Genomic DNA, 22,126 nt, shown 5'->3' with positions numbered 1-22,126 from the left:
CGCAATTATAGTTACCGTGTAATCGTAATCGAAGATCAGAAAACGTAGACGGGAAAGTGGCCATCAGGCCTGATTGGTCATAGTGTAATCTTCTTATAAACTGAGACAGTTAAATGTCATTGGACATAATCTCCTATCTTCCAGAGTATACACAGAGAAAGGTAGGCTTCTTTATATAAAAAAAGAGTAGAAAAGATAACATCTTTTTATTGGAGTTCCAAATTTATTCGTCTGGACGTCTGCCCAAGTAGAGAAAGAGAGCAATGGTCAGGCACGTCGCAAAAATTGTTTTCGATCAACTTGAAAATTTTTTAACACCGTCCACTGTTCCGGTGGCTCGGGACTGATCTTTCTTTCCGCGTACAGTACACGGGACTGATCCTTTCAGCTCCGTTAGAGGGGCCCAACTCGGTACGAGCCGGACAGAGCGCGCGTCGACTTTACCCGACGTGTATCTCATCGTCACTTCTCTTATTCTTTCTTTCTCTCTATTTTCTTGCACCGGGAGCGTGCACCGGGCCACTGTGCACCCTTCCACTCCGTCGACGGAGCCAGGTGTCGGGCTCCGAGGGCGAGACATCGAACGATGATCAAACAATGCACCAGCACCCCAATAATGGCCTGTCTCGTCACCGGAATTTTTTTCCGTCAATTTTAGCTGCATCCTCTCACGCCCGGGGCCTTGATTTTTCACCTCACTCTCTCTCCGACCACGACGTTACGATCCAGCCAATTCCTATCGACGAATGACATACTTCATCCTCGGAGAAACCGCTCGCGATCGTCGAGTATACGGATTTTTGTTCGCATTCAACGACACGTTCGCGAGACGATAACGATATTCCGGTCACGGGACCGTATGGCGTAGTCTCTGTACTGCGAAACAGACGAATCGTTACCGCCAACGTCGTTTAGAGAATCGTGGATTCTTCTGCAGCTTTTATTTTGCCCGTGGATTTTGTTGCACGTAGAATCCCAATCGATCTCGAACGATCTTCTTCTCTGCTTGGTTTTGCTGCGAACGTCCTGTCAGAGAAACGTGATAGTTTTCGTTTGGGAAATCGTTTCGTGTGTAAAAGAAAAATTATTGCAGCGACCGTGATGCCACGAGTCAAGGAAAGAGAGAAATAGTTTACTTGAACGGTTCGACCACTTTTCCGTGACCCTCTTCGGAAGTAATTTGTACGACAATAATAACATTTATAGTATCTAATTAATTCTATTTGATTGTTAATCGAACATTCTCTGTGTCACTTATATAATAAGTAGAGCATTTTTTGTGCCCATTTCATTTTAGTTGGAATGGAAAAAATAAGTCAAAAGGATACAACCATGATATGTAATTGATATTAACATAGAATTTTAAATATGTGTGTTTACAATTTTCACTATTTTTATCCAATTTGGATGAAACTTTTGTTGCTTCTGTTTCGATGGATAAAAATAAGCTATTTAATTTGGTGAAATATTAGCTGCAAAACAGGTCACAAGTTAAATTAATTTTTGTCTATCTAAAACGAAATATTCAGGATTAATTAGGTACAGTTGATTCCAAGGTTATTACATACTTAACATTTTATATCGATTAATATTATTTTTTGAGTGAATGAAAAAAGATGGTCGAACCGTTCAAATAAACGCAAAAACGAATAACATCGTTACTTTACGACCTCTATTTACCCACCTTCCTGATATTATATTAATAACAAGTAATATTTTTTAGAACTAACAAAAAACAGTTGCAAATTCGAAAATTTAGATAATGTTTTCATATATTATATAAATTGTGATGAAAGTAATACAAAACCACTTTTAGTTTAGGGTCAATTTAAAATATATGCCCTTTAAAAAAATTGCATATTTTTCTCTCCCATTGAAATATCTCCAGAACGACGAGAGAGTTCGAAAAATATTGTAGTTGCACACAATGTTCCAAAACGTTCGAATTCGAATATATATCCCTTCGACGCTAAATTGAATATTTGGGATCATTCAAAACATAGATGGCTTAAAACAAGATCATTTCAATGCCCTAAATGCTAAAAAATATTACTCATTAATATCATTATCGAAGGAGCCAAAATATTGATAATCACATTCGATGGAAAATTTTCAGTTTTAAAGGGAGACTTGTTTTCATTGAACAGTTAATTTCATCGGAAGCAAAGTAGAAGGAACTTTTATGGAAGTATCGAGCAGACGCCGAACGAAGATATGATTTTAACGATGCATGCTTCTTAGCTTCGTCTTTTGTTTCGATCGAATCGATCGTCGAGTGCTTCGTGTTCCGAGCGAGAGATTCGTAATTAATTGAACCCCAGTTGGCCAGACTCGGTCGTAAACGTATGGCAAAATAAATCGACGCGACCAGACGTCCATGAAGTATGTCAATGCGTGTATGTATCCTTGACATAGCATGCGCCAGGAATCAGTCTCCTAGAAAACGGGATACGCAAGTGCACAGAGTCTCCTTCGTTTCCGGTTCTCGTCCCCGTCCCCACGTGATTTCTGTCTTTATTTCTTTGTCTGCCTCTTACTCTTCTTCTGCCTTTCTCTTTGCACCCTGCGGATCGAACGACGACAATACGAGACGTCGACAAGGACTTCCGGAAGTCGGACGCTGATCGGGGAGAGTACAGAGAATACACACACGGAAAAAAAAAATTACAGATAAAAAAAAAATAACAGTAAAGGATAACCGTACGAACCGTATTGCGGTGATAAATAATATATAACATAAAAAAAAAAAATATATATATATATATATACAAAAAGAACAAAAAGTGCTGCGATTGGAATGCGTGGAATGAGCTGCTTTGGATGTGTAGGTGATAAGACGTTTAGCAACCCCTAACGGGGGGAGATATCACGCCCGCATCCGCCCCCTTCGTCACTCACCTCAGTTCTAACAACAACAACTACTAAAAACAACCACGCACATGATCAGCCATCATCGCGAATCATCATGTACCACCGCCATGAAAACCATCATCATCATCAACAACATCCGAACACCATCATCACGAATCACCACGGTTTAAGTCTCCTCGAGTCTCCACGACATACTCCGAAATTAGTGGCCCGAAGACATGCACGTGACCTCTTCCCTGATCCAGGCCCTGCCAGGGAGGAACCAACAGGTACACTGATCACACGTTAATCACGATTCTAATCGATCGAAACGAAGGGAAACAGACACACACGCCTCCGTGCCCCTCGTCCCAGACTTCCCCACGTCCATGTCGAACACCGCGTAAGCTGATCGATTAGTTTGGACGAAGTGACCGTCGATGCCCTCTACCGATTCTCCAACGTTGCTTTGCGTCAGCCATCGAAGGAATTTCGCGCAATCGGACGGGATCGATGACGAAACGAGAGGCGTTTGGTGCTAAATCCGAACCAAGGCAATCATTGATCGAAGGAAAAGAGGTCTTTCGATCGATGCTGGTATTCAATGCTATTTAAAATCGTTTCTGCGTCCGGGCGCTCGAATACATTTAGGATTGAATAATTTAGGTATGCATAGGTATCGAGAAGCATTACCGTCCATAAGTTCAATTGCACCCGGGAATCTGAATAACGCTAACCTTTCAGAACTATTTGCATCGTCGAGTATTATGGTACATGGAACGTTGGATGTGTAATATGTGTGGTTTACGTGTAATAATTAATCGAACTTTGATCATTTTTGTACCTTTCGACAACTACCTGCTCAAGAACGGAATTTTATAAATGGAAAACTGTTTGAAATATCGATTTAACATTTTGCACCATTACTTGCACACATCTTACGAAGTTACACGAATTTTTTCATTGAAAAATGTGTAATAGATTCAGAGCTGTAGACTGTTGTCTTAAACATTTTGGATGAAACTACCCTCGAAGTTACCTGACCTTTTTCGTATAAATTTGCTATTTTAACGCATTAAAAAAGTAGATCTATATAAAGGTATCACATTTTCCGTTGCTTCTAAAATTGAAAGACTTTACTTTATATTTACCTTCAACTTTGCACTCTTTTCAGTTTTAATTTTTATTTTCCAAAATTATACAACGACATACAGAATAGTTGCAATCATACTTATGGACGGTTTATGCAGAATAAAGTTAAATAAAAAATACAGTACTGCCTCGTTTCTTGCATCAATATGAGTTAGGGACACTTGCAAACTGAATCACTATTACCACTGCTTTTTTTCTGCAATAGTACACCTATACGTAATCTTTAAATCATAATCATACAAAGTAAGTAAAAGTAGAGTTTTAAAAGAAATCATTTTATCAAATATTGGATAACACGAGCGCTTTTCTACAGTCTATTAACAAAAATAAATAGTGTGTACAATATTCCACTATTGTAATAGTCACTTCTAGAATTAAAATCCTATTTGAGCGGCCCATTTCAGCTCGACCAGTTTCGAGAACAAAGTCTCGTCCAAACCTATCTGTATGAAAGCTGATAGTTTCAATTTGATTGCAAAAAAGCGAGGCAATGCTCTAGTCTGCTGTATCCAAGCAAGTTGCATGTATCTAGATGAGAAAAATATAAAGTATCGTTCTATTATTCCTGGAAATAAATATCATATTTTCACGAGGAAAATGAAAGGGCGAGGTTGCAATGAATATGACAATTTTACTTACTTTTGCGATCAAGAGAAATAGATTTTCTCTAGCACCAAACACCATCGACTCGAGAATCTCGACGAGTCCCTTTGCGCGAAATCTATGATCTCTGTCAAATATTATGTCACACCTACGATAGAAAACAACGCGTATGCGTACATATTACGTGGGCGTGTATATGTTGTACATGTACACCTGCTGGAGATCGTGCCTTCGAGAATGCCACGGTATGTATGCCACACAAATGGCGGAACTCGAGTCAAAAGTCACGCCTAACCCACACGCGTCGCGTGGATTGCGTATTTTCCTGCTCGATGATCAACCCTCTGCCAAATTCGCATAGATCTCCTCGAAATTTATAATAAACGACGTTCTCAGACGGAACTTTGGATCGGAAAATAATTTTCAATTCGATGTTCGAAAGAAGCAACAAACTCAGGCGTGAAAAGTAATGTTGTAGTGAATTAATTCAGAAACTCGGGAAAATATACAATGGACGCGCGTGTAGGAACAGAGGCAACAATTTTTTCGTTGCACCGCGACGCACCGTGCACAGATTTTCTCTAAAATCGAGTCATATTCACCGACTGTGGGAATTCGTGTCATTGTCGACACGAATAGTTTAAATTGGACCGATCTGATTAGTCGAGGCGTGCATCGAAATCAATGCACGTTCACCGCTTTCACTGTGCTCCACTGAGACAAGATTTAGCATCGATGACTGGATCGTCAGTCACGGTGAAGATAGATTATCGGTTATGCTATGAGCAGGATCACGTAAGCCATTGATGGATGACATGGTTTGTGCGAGGAGTACCTGGATTCATTGTAAAACGAGACAATAGTATTATTTTGGAGCAACTGTTGTGAAATATTGGAGGCTCGAAACACGGGAAGATCGACAGTTGCTTAGTAAAAATTTTTAATTTAAAGTATACATTGAAAGAGACTTTGGAAAATTTGATTTAATGATAACGAACAAGCTTTTGTTTATGTTTGATTCCTAAATTAGAGTAACAACAGAGCCCATTGTTGAGACAGAAAAATATATATACAAACCTAAATTGCATTTATATTGACGACTAAATCAATTTTGAATTTTAATAAAAGTACAAAAAATTTTTCAAAGCTTAATTTGACCTGTGTCAAAATCGAATCGTAGTACGAAAATAGATTGAGGAATCGAATAGTCGATTCAGTGTACTCCTGTCACAGCTTTGTTAGTTGGGAATTCTGTAACGAGAAAGAGGTGAACGGACATCAGCCCAGATGCTGGAGAACGGGGAACAACATGGCCGTGCGAGACTTTTGATTCGTCCCGTAAGAAATACATATTCATTCGATCATTTTCTTTGATGTGCAAGTTCATTCTTTACGTAACGCGTACACTGGCTGAGCCAACAATCGGGGCCTTATATGTTTCATCAACTATTAACTTCGCGGAAAGTTGTGTTGAACGCTATTCGTTTGATGCTGGTTGATATTAATCTTATGCTACAAAGAGCCGATAGTTAATTGCAGACTGTTCTTAATCGCAGTTTAATATTTATAATCCAGGCCATTTCTATAATAAAGCTTCCAAAGAATATTTTACAAAATTTATAATCAAGAACTAGATTTTCATACAGTGCGATTAATTTATTTACAGAGAGTTTATTTAAGTTATAACTTATTAAAAAATGTTTGTAGTTATAACTGACTAAATACTACTTATTGAATTTTTTCGATCTCCAATCCTCACAAGTCCAAGATTTATAATACAAGTTAAGGAGCTTGCTTCAACACCATTTCCTCTGGAGTGTAGTTTAAAGAAACATTTTAGGTTTTATTCTCAGTCTGTGTACGTACACATACACGAATGAATGGTTACTCTTAAATATGTATATTTTTCTACAATACGGAATGTGTTTGTCCTGTTTACGTCACACACATATATACGTACTATCTATATATGTTTATATAGGGAGTTCCATTTGTCATAAGTATCTTAAACATCTCTGCTGCTATTGAAGGTATGAGATATAACCAAGGGAAAGTTGTACAATTGCTACAAGGCTACTTTTTTCATTCCAAGTTCATCAGAAACGAATCAAAAATTAGCGTCGAATCGTTTCCCAATTTAGTATTAAAGCTGGGTACAGTATTCATGTTTGCTTGACCTTTCGTTAACGCGCTTAGAAGCTATTATTAATCCTCGTTCAATAGTTCAAACTTTATGTCTAAATTAGTCCGTACAAACCAAGTTAGATTGAGAGACTATTGGAACAGTCAAGAAGCAAAAATGGACAAGATATTTATTTATGACAAATCAAGACGTATCCTTCTCGTTCACGTTTCCTCATTTTGAAAGTCACTTCATGATCATCTTGACTTCGACCTTAGTCGTATGCTCGTATTTTCGAAAGCAGCAAACATAGTTGACGCACCCATGACAAATGGGACCCTCCGTATACACAAAATGCACCACTTAAAAAAAAAAAAATCTGTACATTTATATTAATCTGTATAATTTTCTGTTGACTTGATATCATCATCTCCACTGTGACTCACTGAATGTTTTTACCGCCCAGTTATATATATACTCTCTCTTCTCGTTCTTGTACGTCTCAGACACGTTCTTGCCCATCACGACTTACTACCACTATCATGGCCAATCGTCGTAATCGATGCACGAGCAGCGGGACGGTCCGAAAGTCGTCAAGTCGCGTCAAGGCGAGCCGATCCCAGGCCCAAGGAAGGACTTTGCGACTGTTTGGCACCGACCTGATGCGACATGCGATAATACTACGACGTTCTCCTCGCGTAATCTACTGTCTTATCCTCTACCGTTTATACCTCTTGAGTTTTGCCCGCCACGGGTGATCGCAGGCCGAGCTTATCGTGTCAACTTCCGCTGCCGCCATTTCCCGGCAGTTGGCCGCGTCGACAGATTCAGGACCGGTCCCTTAAACTCGCTAAATTAACGAATCTGACGATCTCAAATTGATTTGTCGTGACAAGAAAGCTGGGAATACCGTTTAAAAATTTTACAATCGTTTGGATCAACAATATTGAGTCTTTATTGAAGTTAGCATACATTGACAATAACGTTAAAACCTTGGAGTTAACGTCTTGGATTTAATTCTTGACTGCATTCGATGAAAGACTAAAATTTCGACTGTTAGAAGCGAACTAGGCACTTAATATGTGACACTGTTAAGGTTAACACGTTGACTGTCCGTGCTTGCAATCGCGGAATACGCCTCAAACGTTCTACAATATTTTCCAAGTACAATTAGAATTTAAAAAATTAAATAGAATGTTGTTTCAAGTCGATATCGTAGTTAGTTCCGCAGAAAAAGCTGGATAATAATGATACGAACAGTTTGTATACAAACTTAAACTCATTTCCAATTAAATGTAATTAATAGGAACTGCTGAATCTTTTTTAGAAATATAGGGTCAAAGTAAACGCCAAAATAAACATAAAAGATAGCGTAAATAATAACAATTTCTATGCTCATATGATAGAGGATGAAATACCCTTTAAAATGAGCGGTCGAACAAGTCGATAGCTTTATTAGTTCCGGAGATATAGCGATTTTAATTTCAAGTCGATGCGGTGGCTAGTTTCGGAGATATAAGGGTCCGAAGCGTTTGTTTACGTCGCGAGATCAATGAACTCACGTGACTCGTAGTAAATAGTAAACGTGACGTCACTCGGTCACTCGGTCAGTGGGTCAACGTGCGACAAGGAGGCCCGACGCGTCAGACGGAGACAGAGATAGTCGAATTAAGAAAAATTACCTTTTACATAAATTACGATATCTCGAAAACGGAAAGTCCGATCGACAAAATTCAAAAAGCATTTTAAAGGGGAGGCTTCACCGCTGCCAACAGTGGTTTAATTATTGAGAAAACACTAGTAGTTTCGGAACTGTACGTGTGTAAAGTTTAACTATTTTTAATACACGTTATTAGACTGTTTTAAGACAACTGAAAATTCTCTCCTTTCATTTTTGCTATATATTTCCTATTTACATGTGATGCTAACGGTAGGTTTAGTGTTAAAGTTGTTTTATTTGTTTAATATGCTTGTACTTCTCGAGCAACGATGGGGTTTTTAAATAATGAAAACACATATATCGAGCTATAAAGAGGGTGCTCATATGTATGTGATTTGGGGGGTCAATAGAGAGCCGTAAATTTCGACTTGTGGAATCAAAATCGTCCAGACCTGTACGTGGGTGAGCAAACAGTCAACGTATTAACATTTTTTGAAGAAAGCCAACTCTGTGCTTCTTGGGGATACCGATTAACAGTTTCCACGTAAGAATCAGCTACGTTAAACTTACCATTCGCGTATCACGTCGGTCAGCGACGGTCTGCGATCACCTTTAGGATTCATCGTACACACAATCACTCACACTCGTCGAAATGCGTATCCACGAATCGTCGTCATTTAATGATTCACGTGCCGATCTCATCATAGACACCACAAATCCAATCATGCGTCCCCCTCGACTTCCACGCACGTACTTATCACAGCACAGCCCGCAGTGCTCGACCTGTCGCGCAGAGATCACAAGTTCATCATCCTCATCGCACCGAGCGCGTCGCTGCGTTCAGCCGTACGAGTCGTGGATACGCATTGATCTCGCGATCATCTTGTCCATGCGACGTGGCCGCGTTTCGAGCCGTATAACGCGATAACAGCCACGAGACCGTGCATCGTTCGTTCGTTAGCGCGAACGGAGGCTCGTCCGACGTTTCCCGATTCGCTGGCCGTCGCTCCCGGGACGAGCAAGCGACTCGGACGCCTCGGGATACGAGACGCGAGACGATCGGTGAACAGGAAAGAGGATAGGCAAAAACGAAACGGAGGCTAAAAGTAAATAAAAGTAAAAAAAAAAAAAAATGTCGTCGAAACGCCGCGCGCAGAAATATGGACAACGATGTCGGCCGTACGTCGCGGTGGGCGAAAGAACTGCGGCGGCGCCCGGCGTCCGCAAGAGGATCTTTTTCTGCCGTGGAGAACCGACAGTAAACAACGTAATATCGCAGTGACACGGGTCGAAATTGAGAACCGGAGGAGCCTAACGCTCGTAGAGTGACCTTGCGATCGCGGCGTCCGCGGGATCGAGAGATCGCGTTAGATATCGAGAACGCTGCGGTCCTTGACGATCGTGGATATGTATCATCGGTGATCGGTGGTGCTCCTGTGCCGCCCGTTGAGAGCAGCGTCAGAGTCGCAAAGAGATCGTTCTTATTCGTCAGAGACGGACAAAATTAATAAGAGAAACGGTTTGAAAGAGAACGCCTCGGGATACAGCACACGCGGTCATTCGGAAGGAGCGCAAAAGATTCGATCGTCTGGATGTGTCGAAGGAGGAAGGAAGCTCGGCGGAACGTCGCTTTTCTTTCGTCAACCGGGACGCTGCCGTTGCCACTTCCGCTTCCTCGAGAGACTGTCCCGTGTGGAACTAGAAAGACGTTCTGGTCTTGCTTTTCTTGTATCCGCTCCACTGCACGCGACGGTAGTATCGTCATCGATGTGACGTTTGAGAAATTTAGAACGTTTTCATTAGAATTCTAGTGATTTATATATATATTGGCTGAAGGATTTATGTTTAACGACTAATTGTAAGTAGGGAAGATATTCGTGGCAAACTTTTTATTTTCCATCTTGCGCTAGCTTTTAAGAGTGACAGAGGCTTTGCCATAGAAGCTGCGATAGCGATTAGAAGATTTAAAAAGCAGTATGTAGTTGTTCTGAATTGAAATTGCTCGACTCGGCTGAGACAACAGGTGAGGAAAAGGTACAGGATCGATGTAAAATTCCCCATTGTGCGGAATAACGATTCAAAGGATCCTGTTCGAACTTTTAATTAAACTCTTTTACAGTTTAAGTAGCTAAAGATGCCCCCCGTTAAAGATGCTCCCCGCGAATCGTGAATTAAAGCGTCACTGTCAAGAAACGTGAACAAAAAACAAACCCGAACAACAGCTGCTCCTTTCTCGTATACCTCGATAAAAAGAAAGAGGAGAAACGATAGCGCAAACGCAAATATTGTACGACCTGTGTGCAGTGGACGAACCTAGCTTCCAAAATCCCCCCCCCCGTTCGAGCTCGAGCATCAAACCACGGGACAGATCCTCGTGCGTTAGCGAAGCCGCACCAGACCACCGTAGAGTACATCTCCATTCTACCGAACCACCGTATACTTCACACCAAGAAAAAAAATAATGTAGCAGTAACAATACCAAAAAAAAAAAAAAATCTATAAATTACAAATAAAAAAAAAAAAGAATCCAAACAAAAAAAAACCCTCGCACGCTCGCTAGAGAGACACGAGACGGGCGGAACGTCGACGAGTGTAACCGTTGCTCCTATTGCTTGTGTTGTAAAGGAGCTCAAAGCCACGAACGAGAGCCTGAAGAGCCTCCAGACGCAGTTGGAGCTGGCGTACGCCTCGACCGCGTCCTCCGGAGCAGCCGTGGCGGGTGGAGTTGCTGGTCTCGGGATAGGTAGCGTATCAAGTGCAGGCGGTACCGTCCTTGGGGGTAGCGTGGCGGTTCCAGGCGGCGTGCCCGGTAGCACCACCCTGACGGCTATCATGGAGACAAAAGACGCGCGTATACAGACCCTGGAGAAGGAGGTGTCGTTGCTCGAGACTGAGTTACAGCGTATTAAGGAGTGCGGAGGTAGACTAAGGGAACAGCTGCTGAAAGCCACCGCCGTCCCCAGCGGCGGCGGTAGTCTGCAGCAGCAGCAGCAATCGCAACAATCGGCGTTACAGCAACAGCAACAGCAACAACAACAACAACAGCAGCAAAGTTTGCTAGCTACGGGAGGTATTGAGTCGCAAGTGCGACAGGGATTGGTGACTGCCATGGGTGGTTCGCAGCAGCCCGGCACGTTGGACTTGGCCAGGGGACCGTCCGTGATGACCTCGCTGGTACCGTATGGTCACTCGTCGTCCACGGCATTAACCAGTTCATTACTTGCCGGTTCGACAGGTGGGATCATGAGCGGCGGAGGAGGTGGGGGCGGTTCCTCGTGCCTGGCCGGCATCTCGTCGGGCGCTACCACTGGCGTGGTCAATCCCTATACCGATCGTTACGCCGATCATCATCTCCATCAGCTTCATCATCATCTTCCTTATCATCATCAGCCTCATCTCCATCAACACCACCAACAGCAGCATCAGCTGCAGTTGCAGCATCAGCAGCAAATGCAGCAACACTTGAAACAAATTGAGCCAGCGGCGCAGGGCGCGCTGGCGCTCCACGCGCACACCTTCAACAAGCACGACATGAACTTCAAACGGCAAGTAAGTTTCTTCATCAACAACGTGCGCATCGAAAAGAACGACGCCGTCTAGGGACACCCGAACGGATATCTCTCCTCCGATGCGTCACGCCGGACCTCGCGCACCGCAGGTGCCTCCGCGTGAGTACACAACCCGATCTCTCATCAGGTATCGAGAGAAAAGGGATATATCACGATACCTTGCGTCTCGTTTCGAGATTCACGACAAAAAAAAAAAAATGAGAGAAACAGAGGCCGAGCGTCCGTTTCACCGATCCTCGAGCCAAGGACGTGGGGCGTGACGATCGCGAAGAAGCCAACCCCGGACTCCCGGAGATCCGGTATCTTCCCTACCCCAAACCCCGGATTCGGACGTTCAAGTCTTCGGATGCTTGAGTTAGGAAGAGAGAATGCGTGTCAGTGAGAAAGAGAGAGTGTGATCAATGATGTCGAGGCGCATGTAGCCGTACGTGTCTGTTACCTAGTCTCCGTAGAGAGGAAATGAAGCCGAACGAGCGCGCATCGCCCAGGAAGCTGCACGACGTGGTCGTCATCAATCGTTCAGGTTGAAACGTCCCGTGGATCCTTCGATGCCTTTCGTTTTCTCTTCCGACCGCCGTATACGAGTCCGTGAGACCAAAGACGACGCTGCCCCATCGAACGACCACTTCTTTCATTAACGCTATCGAAACGCACACACAACCTAACCCCTAAATGGCTCGAAAGAAACCACCCCTACCCCCCCCCCGTTGGTCTAAGGCACGATACGCTTACTTTTCTACTTTTTATTCGTGAACCGCGTCGTTCGACAGGCTTCCCCTCGAGGATCGAGAACGATAATCTGCGTTTCGATTCTCATCGACTCGTATACGAGCACGTATACACATTAGCGTACCTGTTTTCTTTACCTCCCGACATCCATTTCTCATCGAACAGCAGAGTTTCTATTTTTTGACTCGATTGTACCTGTTTAAGAAGTCGTAGGTGTACGAGAAGAACCGGCGGGAAACCCAACGTTCGTTCCCCGCGTCCGCGCGGTCAACCTTGATCCCCGTGACCATCATCGATCGGTCTTCCCCGCGATCGTCCCGGCGATTTTTTGGGCGTCCAGCCCTCGCAACATCCCCATTTGCCTCTTCCCTGCCAGGACGAATCGTTTGATCGCGCGACGACGACGGGGAACAACGGGTTTCGAGCAGTTCCGAGAGAAAGTCAATGAGAAAGTCACAATTCGGTAGCTTCTACGTGTTAAGTCCGAGAGCAACCGTGCGTACCTAATCTGTAGGCCTTAGAAGATGATATATGTTGTTGAATTCTGGGATGTCTATAGATGTTAACGTTGTACAACCTTGATTAGAAGAGCGTCTTTAGTAGGAGACAAAGTTGTTTCGATTATGTTAGAGTCTCGCTACGTGTACGCGGCACGCCATTCCGTGAAACGTCCATGATATGACACGTGTCTTTTGATCACTTTGCAGAAGAGATTCCGATGAGATATTCAAGGTTGGAAAATAGTTTTGTATATTTAAACTCGACGTGTTAATTATCACGTTTCTTAGTTGAAGCTTTAGTACAGCATTAGTCATATAAAGATCAATTTTTACTTTGAAATACTATTACCACCTGCACTGCCCTATAACTTAAAACTATTATTGTCTCTGTATAAAATTGTAGAAATAACACATGGATCTGTAGAAGTTCATCAAGTCTGGTATAAGATTAATAAAGTCTAAATTAATGTTGCTTGAGGTATCATCAAATCAGTTTTCAGTGAAGTGAATAGTCCAAGATTTATCAAATTATTTTTCTGCGAAGCGACCCAAAGGACTCGTGTCCTATCACGGACGTGTCAAAGTAGCCAGGCGTACGTGTAGATTCGTGGTGCGTGTACCAAACGTAAACGACGTTGCAGAAACGTGTGAACAGAGGAAGAAAGCGTGCGTGTACAGAGCGTGGGGTAGACGAGGGAAAGTAAAGAAGCTTCCAACGATATATTTTCGTAGCTCAGAGCGTTTTAACCCGCCTCGATGTCCACCATCGTCCCCAAAATGTTGGTGTCATCCCCTGTGTAGGTGCTATACCTAGCTTAACCAAACGAAATCAGGCGTATCGATTACGAAGCGTTGCGTGGACGCGAATTGAAAGTTAAAATTCTCAACCTTCTATTTCCGATCGTTTACGTGCCCCGGAATACATGATTTCCCACGTTCGGGGGTTAGCGACAATCTTTATTTTTCTACTAAAAGATAGGACTGGTTATCCTTATCGAGGGTTAGGTCTAAATTGTACATTGATAAATTAACGAACGACGTTCGCGAGTGAACGTTTCAGACACGACCTGTGCTCTCTTGTACCGTAATCGGACGATCGGGGCAGGCTACATAGGACATTCTGGCATCCGTGGAATTGCGGTGGTCGAGCTGGGTATACCCTAATCGTTAGCCCTGCAGGGATAATCCCCCTTTTCCCCCCGGTGTTCCCACCCGAGGATGGAACCGTGGCAACCGGAACTCGACGTGCGTTGCTCACCAGGACATCCCCGATCTCCGGACTTCCTTCCACCTCGACGATGTTTGACGAATATCACGTGTTAACCATCTTGGGGACGACTCTACGTTCGCAAGGTCCACACTGAGCCTAAACGAAAGCACGTTCACGTTTCTACCGATCCTCTTCGGACTCTTGACACAAGAACGAGACTCGAAACGGTCTAACGCGAGCCTGGAAATTACAATAATCGAACGACTAAATAACAATGACACGCATAAAAGAACGACAAAATACGAGAGCCGATGGAAAGAAACGATTTTGTTTTCACCTTCTATGCCACCCTGTCGCTTCTCTCTGTGTACCCGTGCCTGTGCGTAACGATTCTCCTTGAAACCTTGACAGCCTCGAGGCCGCACCAGCGTTACAAGAACGCCTCGAAAGGAACCGGTGAAAAGAAAACGCAGACAAGTCGAAACGAAAAAAATACCGAAATAGCCCTGTTGCACGTTCTTTGGTGAACCCCAAGGGATCCCATGAATCTCGTTCCGGTGAACCCCGATCCGACTTTAGTTTCGATTCTCTTCAGTGATTCTATGTGTCTTGAAATGAACACCGACCTTCTTCCATATTTAGAACGATCTATCTTTCCAATCTCCTCGATACAGACAGAGTACAGGCCAAAGGGTGCATCAGTGGCAAGAATGACGACTCATCATACTAGAGTCGAATTAACGAAGATAACGTCGATTAAAAATGTGAATAATAAGAATGGAGAGAAAGAAAGAACGATTGCGTTCAATCGTTTCCTGATTCAACTTGACCCATCCTCTATCCTCGTCCACTTGTCCTTTTGTTCGTGTCTCGAACAAAGAATTCTCCGCACGTGTTAAACATTTACCACCCCAGTTTATGATTTATCGTTGAAAAGAAATTATTTCCCCAAAATTTGGTTTCTCCATCGTTGCCATAAACGTTCGCCATCGACCATGCTTGTCACGCACTCACCCCACACGAAATAAATAAATTCACCCAATGTAGAGTCGTTTCATCCCATACTACGAGGATCATTGTTCAACGTCGCTAAAATTACCAAAATATCATCCCTCTGGACATCTCGGGTTCCTGCAACATCCCCTATTGGCCCTCACGGTAGATTTGGCAACGATCTGTCCATATCCCTCGCTCCCGTAATATCAATTTCGTTCGATTTTCGGTAACCACGACACTGAACAAGCGTAAAATCACAGTCACCACGTTCACGGACCACGAAAAGGATCGGTTGGCACAAGTCCTATCCTTCAACAAACATGCTTCATCCAGCCCATAAACTCTTTAGACTTAGCCAATCATTGCTAAAAAAAAAAAAAAAGAAAATCGTGTCACACTCATTTCCATCGTCTCCCGATTCGTTTCACCCGAATCTAGCATTTCGAAGGGACTTTCGCCGGCCACCATCGATCATTTCATTCGCAGACCATCGCTCGATTAGGTGACAAGCATCATAGACGGTGTCGGTGCTAAGGGTACTCGTCTCATCGCGGCCATAACGTTCACGAAAGGAGTCGAGAATCGTTTCATCGCGAGATCATCGTCGTTCGCAAGCCATTCTCTCGTCGCGTAGAGTTCGAATGCAAATTTATCGTTCCAGGCATGATGCATGCGTCAGAGAGTAGGGCGAGGTAGACAATTGTTTCTCGCTAGCACCATTTTCAGGCTCGTTCGTATGGAGGCGTCGATCCTTTGGCGTCGCTCGCGCGGTCGCGTCAACTCCGAAACGAGTCTTATCGGTGGCTATTTTAAAGACTTGAAGTGAAGAACATTTTTAAAGAGATCCGTAACATTAGATAGAGCTTCCAGCATCGTTCGTTGTTTATTTCAAGTCTTGAGCTTTCGTCGAGATTGCGCGACTGTCGCCCGATACGACAAAGATTCGCGTTCATACAATAGACAACGAGCACAAACGAGATATTTTTTTTCTCAACTACTCTTCTTCATCGAGACTAGCGATTGTTATTAGAATCATCTAGGAATTCGCAGGTCGACTGGGTTTCCTTGATATCGTCGCGCCGAGACTAGCGGTAAATCTACGAAGTACTCGAATTAATAAATTATCTATATTATCGTGTTCATATACACTGTCCATAGGATTAAATGGTATAACGTATAATTTTATATACGACACTTTAACGTTTAGCTATAACTCGATCGAAGTCAATATTCTCGACGCGCAATTAGCGGCAAGTACAAATACGGTAAAACGTAGAGAGTGAGAGAGGGAAACGGTGAAATTATATTTAGAATTTTCCACGATGGGAATAAATAATACGGTAGCTGAGCCCTGTAGGTTTTCTCTTTGGCGAACTCGTGATATCCTTTAGGGAACTTTAAATCGAGTCGAATTTTCGGCGTTCCAGCGATAACAAGGAATCCCAGAGGAGGACTGGTAACCGCTGGATAAACTAGTCCGGCCGATTGTCCGCTTCACGCCGTTCGAAAACCACTTTTCGCCGTCGGTTTATCTATCGGCCGTAGCGAGATCGGGCAAAGTTCGATCGTAGAGAGTTCACGCGCCGATCAGCGGCTGCGGGAACGATTTCGTTCGTTTCGCGTTTGTTCGTGTTTGTTCGTGTTTGACCACGCTTAGTCCGCCGTGCGACCATCCATCCGTCCGACGTTTCACCTACATTCACGAATTCATCGTTGGCGTTACGAAGTACGAGATCTTAGAAGCGCATGCGAGTCGTGTTTGTGCATGCTGCATGATACGCAGATGACTCCGGTTTCGTTACACTCGACGCATCCACTCATCATCTAGCTGTCTGTCGTCTCTCGTTGATCGATTATCGATAAGGTAAACGAACAAGCCGGGATCACCATCGTCCTCTGCGCGAGGCTCGTAGCTGGCCAGCTGTCGAGCGACGAAACGAAAGGGTCGTTCGGTTTAAACTATTCGGCTGTTACGCCACCGCGTTTCTCGTCTTTCCCTCGCTAAATCGTGGACGTTCTATCTACGATAGCTGTTCTCGTCGATCTTTAACCATAGCTGATCTTTCGTCCATGGGACGCGTGCAACGTAACTCGATAACTAGAAATAATTTGGTAGTGTATAGTCCGAGCGAATTCGATTGACCGCTCAAGTCCGTTCCCCCTACCGCGTTGCAAGTTGCTCGGAACACAATTTAAACTTTTACTGGCTCTCTGCTCGAGAGACAGAATTTTCATCGCGAGAGGGGACATAGCGGTGACCTCGAACGGCCAGACTATCCAAGAATATCCAAGAAAATATAGCCTGATGATTTTTCGCCTAGAGAAATTTAGATTGTCGTTTTAAATGCAACGAGGTCTCCGTGAACGCTTCAACTGCCGAGTCTAGAATTTTCATACTTCTATCCTTCCGTAAAATTTAGAACCTTTTAAACAGTTTATTGTTTGCGATCGATAATTACGTAAAGTCTGTTGACTTGGCAGTTAAACATGACCTTTGAATAATATTTCGTGTTTGTGCTAAAAGAATAGAATTCGTGGATAAACCGAACGATGCCCTTCGTCACTCGTCTAGGCATAAGGGTACATTAGCAGTTAAGCTAGAGCTAAGTTAGCAATAAGACGGCAATGGATGGCAGTCCCCAACTCCGCTGAACTCGTCCAATTCCCTTTTCTATGGCCATAACGTAACGACCGTCGATGAAACGCGCCGCGATCGTTAATAACGTTACTGCTCTTAACGATCGTACGGAATAAATTTTGTACGTGACCGGAATTAGCAGGGAAACAAATCAGCGAACGACAAAATCCGATCACGTTCGCCCGCGCTGCCCGAAAGCTTCCTCCTTCCGTGGATCGAACGCCGAGGAATCGGGAGCAACGTGCAGTAATCGCGGCGTAACAATATTATTGTTCGATGCTCGGTGCAATTTTTTCGAACGAGGGAATAGAAAAGTCAGCTTCGCCCTTTCGGTGCATCGTTATTTCGATAATTCTTTGGGGTTAGGAGCAAGCGTTGATCATAGTCGCTGGTGGTCCATACGGAAGCTAGATCATCGCGAAAGTTTTCGGTAAAATGTGTTTAATGAACAGATCTTTTCAGCAATTGAGCAGCGAAAGGGTCGAAAGGTGAGAACGATTGGAAAAGAGGAAGGCGGAGTTGGGCGGCCTTCGTGGTGAGCGAAGCATTATTAAATGTGGTGCCCCAATATTCTAGCTTTCTGAGGAGGTAAGGATATTCTTCACCCAACAAAGCAGCACTTCCAAGCCATCACCCATCCTTCGTATTCCATCTACGTGATTACCGTATTATGTAACGGAGTGTTTCGATGTTCCGTAGTAACACTTTCTCTTACACAAAACACACACACACTCTTTCTCTCTCTTTCTGTCTATTGGGGGCGGTCAGCGAGTTCACGGACGACTTCTAACCCAGTAACGCGATGTCGTTGACTTTGTCAATTTTCGGAAACCGTGACTGTTCTACGAAAAGTAGTCCACGATGCTTTAACCGGTTTTAACATTCGATAACTCGTAGTAAGCTTTGTCAAACTTTACGCGTTGCTGGTAACGGTTTATCGAGTCTCTTGTCAAACTCTTTCATTAAATTTCTCTCGAAACTTTAAAAGTTCGACGATACTCTTAATTGGTAACCATCGCGATTTAATATGGAAGTAATTTTCGTTGTACGATCGACGCACAAGAGCCACGATGAATCCTTCCAGCGTGATACCAATGGAGACGATCACGTTCGAGTTGAAACTCGCCCGGGAAGTCATCAGCCGTCCCCAACGTCTGTCTCTGTATCTTTTTTTTTATCTGTCCCTTTCTCTGGTGTGAGTCGTTGCTCTGACTGTTCGCAATCATTCACGTACCGCGCGCAAAAGCGATCTCCGGGGCGCGACGCCTTCTCCGCGTATGGCGCGGTCGTTCGTCGTCGGACGACAATACGGAGAACGGAGAAGACGGAACGCCCGCGTTCGACACTTTCCTGCGTACGTGCGTGTGTGTGCAGCCTAACGATAATCGTAGATAGTCACGTAGATTTTACTACTATATTATTTTTCTGTGGTTCTCCGTGGCAGTCGTTGAGAAACACCCGAGGAACCCGAGACGATGAACGCCGCCTTGCGGAACGAGCGGTCGGAACCGATCGCTCGCCTCTCCGTAGACCTGTTGTTTATTACTTGGCACGACATAGAATGTTGGAGCGATGCGTGGACGTCCTCCTCGGACGAGCAGCCTCTGGTCCAAGCAATTCGCGACGATCCATTTCAAGCACCAAGCTCCTCGTAAACAGTCACTATCTTGGTACTTTCTCGTTGTCAGGACTTAAAAAGCGGAATAAGATGCAAATTTCCCTAATTATCGATTCCTTAACTTTGTCAACTTGTACCATCCCCTTATCCAAGACACTGTCTTCTCCAACCAACTGCTTCCACTGTAAAAACGTTGTAATTTTAAATCGAGAGGCGTAACGATCAGCGACGTTTACTTGGACCATCGGGGTCGTTGGTTGCCAAGGAGGACCGCGACATCCGCTCGACGCTGCGTACTCTACTAGTTGATTAGCTAGAAAACGTTTAGCTGTGTAACTCTGCTTGCAATCCCGCCGCGGAATCTCGTTCGTAGAGCCCGCGACGGGATCCTCACGCGGCCTGCCGACCCCAGTGTAGATCAGACGAGCGTAGTAGGTACGTACACGAAAATAAAGAGAGAGACACAATACATAATACGTCCTAATCTATTCCCAAGGCCCCCGTTGCTCCCTGGACCGCAACCATCTCCAAACACTCGCTCCACACGTATGAATATATCTCTCGTACACGCAGGAAACACTGTTTGTAACTTTGTATCGTTGGTCTCGATATCGCTGCATGCTCAGTATGACGAGTCCTGGCCGGGCACGACGACAAACCTTCGCGATGAATTTGAAAACGATCGGATCGCGTAACAAACGAACGGAAGTTTGTCGTGGAATCTTTACGCGCGGTCCAGTTCTCTCGGGTTTGGACGCGTCCGTCGAACTCGAAACCGTGCGACGCAACGGATCGTCTCGGAGGCTTAGAGTTCCCGGAGTCCAGGGTCCGGGCGAATCTGTTCTGGAAAGGAAAGTTCGCGAACCGATTAGCGAGTCGGAAACTTGGCGAAACGGCTGACCGCGCGTCGACCCGTTTCACGGCCGATTACGCCCCGACCCAGAATCCAAGGGAGCCTGGTCGTCGTTGTGCTCGGTCACTACGGAGAGACGACAGGCCCAGCGCCTCCGTCGCTCGTTGTTTCGTCGTCGTCGAGGTTAAACGGGACGCACGGACTGATCCTCTCCTGGACGACGAATCTTTTCGCAGCTGGACGAGCTCCGGACGGAAGTGCAGCGCAGGGATCAGGAGCTGCTGGCAATGTCCGCCAAGATGAAGACCCTCGAGGAGCAGCACCAGGACTACCAGCGGCACATCGCCGTGCTGAAGGAGTCCCTCTGCGCCAAGGAGGAGCACTACAACATGCTGCAGGCTGATGTAAGTCATCCATTGCTCTAGAGATCGCGCAGTGGAAGGCGTCTTTCTAAGACTTGGGAATTTAAGGTTTTTGAGGTTTTCTGAAATGAAAAATTTCAAATTCAAAAGGGCGATATCAGTACGCGGTATACAGGTGGTTCAACCACCCCTGGGTTAGGGTTCTAGAGGCCAAAATAAGACGACAATCAAGAATAGATAAAATAGTAGTTCTCACCACAGACGAGGTACACGAGACATTACATCTGATGTATTTTTACGCCTCATTTTTTTCTGGGGCTTTAGAGCCACATTAATACGTATTTTTTATCCAGAAGTTATGATGATTTAACCATTCGCATGAAATTTTCGGGCAACATTTCTGGCCATAAATTAATTTTCGATTAGGAATTTTTATCTCGAAAGTGCATAGGATTTCGAGGTATGTCTATCCACCAAAAATGATCGGTCGGTATGGCAATCAGATGGGGCCATGAAAGTCCATGAGGTGTAAAGTCTACTCTTATACCTTGTCTATGGCGACAACTACTCTTCGTAGATTGCCGTTCTACAGGTGTAACTTCAAACGTTAATAACTTTTTAACGTATCCTCCTTTTCGTTCTCCTGCACGATTGTAATTTTCCCCAAACATCGCCAAACGCATCCACGAGACTCCCCCCGGTGCAGTAAGTTCGAAACTCCCACGATCGTCCAGTGGAAGGGCCCCGTGTCGAATCGGGGTCGAAGCTGGGGAATCGAATTCAGGGGAGGTCAACAACGGGGAAAGAGGAAGGCCAGGCTGCAGGAAACTGGGTCGTTCAGAGCTTCTCTCCTCTCCTCGTTCCGCAGACTGTCCGCGGCGTGTCAGGTCGCGTGCACACACATACGCGCGTGGGCGTACAATGCGGATCGGTCTGGTCCTTCGTTGACAGTACTCCAGCCTTGTAATGGACGCTCGTGTGCGTGCAGGTGGAGGAAATGCGGCAGAGGCTCGAGGAGAAGAACCGGATGATCGAGAAGAAGACGCAGGCCGCGTTGCAGGCGCAACAGGAACGGAATCGCATGAACACGGAGCTCACAGAGATCAAGGATCACATGGACATTAAGGACAGGAAGATCAATGTTCTTCAACGCAAGGTGAGTGACTTTCGATGTTGTTCTTTCGCGGTTCCGGACACGTGTCCGGCCTCTCGTACGCAGCGATCGGAGCCTGTTTAATTCCAATTCTACGGTAACTTTGGACGA

The 22,126-nt window shown here is 44.6% G+C and overlaps 2 protein-coding genes across 9 annotated transcripts in view; both read left to right on the top strand.

The window, feature by feature from the left end:
- Positions 1-22,126, top strand: part of LOC122396887 (trichohyalin) — a 99,455-nt gene that overhangs the window by 52,816 nt on the left and 24,513 nt on the right. For 4 of the 8 annotated variants that reach the window (XM_043395622.1, XM_043395623.1, XM_043395620.1 and 1 more), the window contains 3 exons: positions 18,606-18,617; positions 20,737-20,904; positions 21,851-22,018. In XM_043395622.1, coding sequence (XP_043251557.1) covers positions 18,606-18,617; positions 20,737-20,904; positions 21,851-22,018 — 348 coding nt within the window. The remainder of the gene's footprint in view (positions 1-18,605; positions 18,618-20,736; positions 20,905-21,850; positions 22,019-22,126) is intronic. The other 4 variants (XM_043395627.1, XM_043395624.1, XM_043395621.1 and 1 more) reach the window with 1 other exon arrangement.
- On the top strand, positions 1,339-20,296 carry LOC122396888 (AF4/FMR2 family member lilli-like). The gene is made up of 2 exons (XM_043395629.1): positions 1,339-7,425; positions 11,013-20,296. The coding sequence occupies exons 1-2, from the start codon at positions 7,177-7,179 to the stop codon at positions 11,985-11,987; spliced, it is 1,224 nt and encodes a 407-aa protein (XP_043251564.1). The 5' UTR covers positions 1,339-7,176; the 3' UTR covers positions 11,988-20,296.

The sequence above is a fragment of the Colletes gigas genome, unplaced genomic scaffold (assembly GCF_013123115.1).
Source record: "Colletes gigas isolate AHSC1104 unplaced genomic scaffold, ASM1312311v1 Colletes_gigas_Sc00008, whole genome shotgun sequence".
NCBI classification, from domain to species: Eukaryota; Metazoa; Arthropoda; class Insecta; order Hymenoptera; family Colletidae; genus Colletes; species Colletes gigas.
The sequence above is the reverse complement of the archived record's forward strand: the minus strand, read 5'-3'. Positions and strand labels throughout refer to the sequence as shown.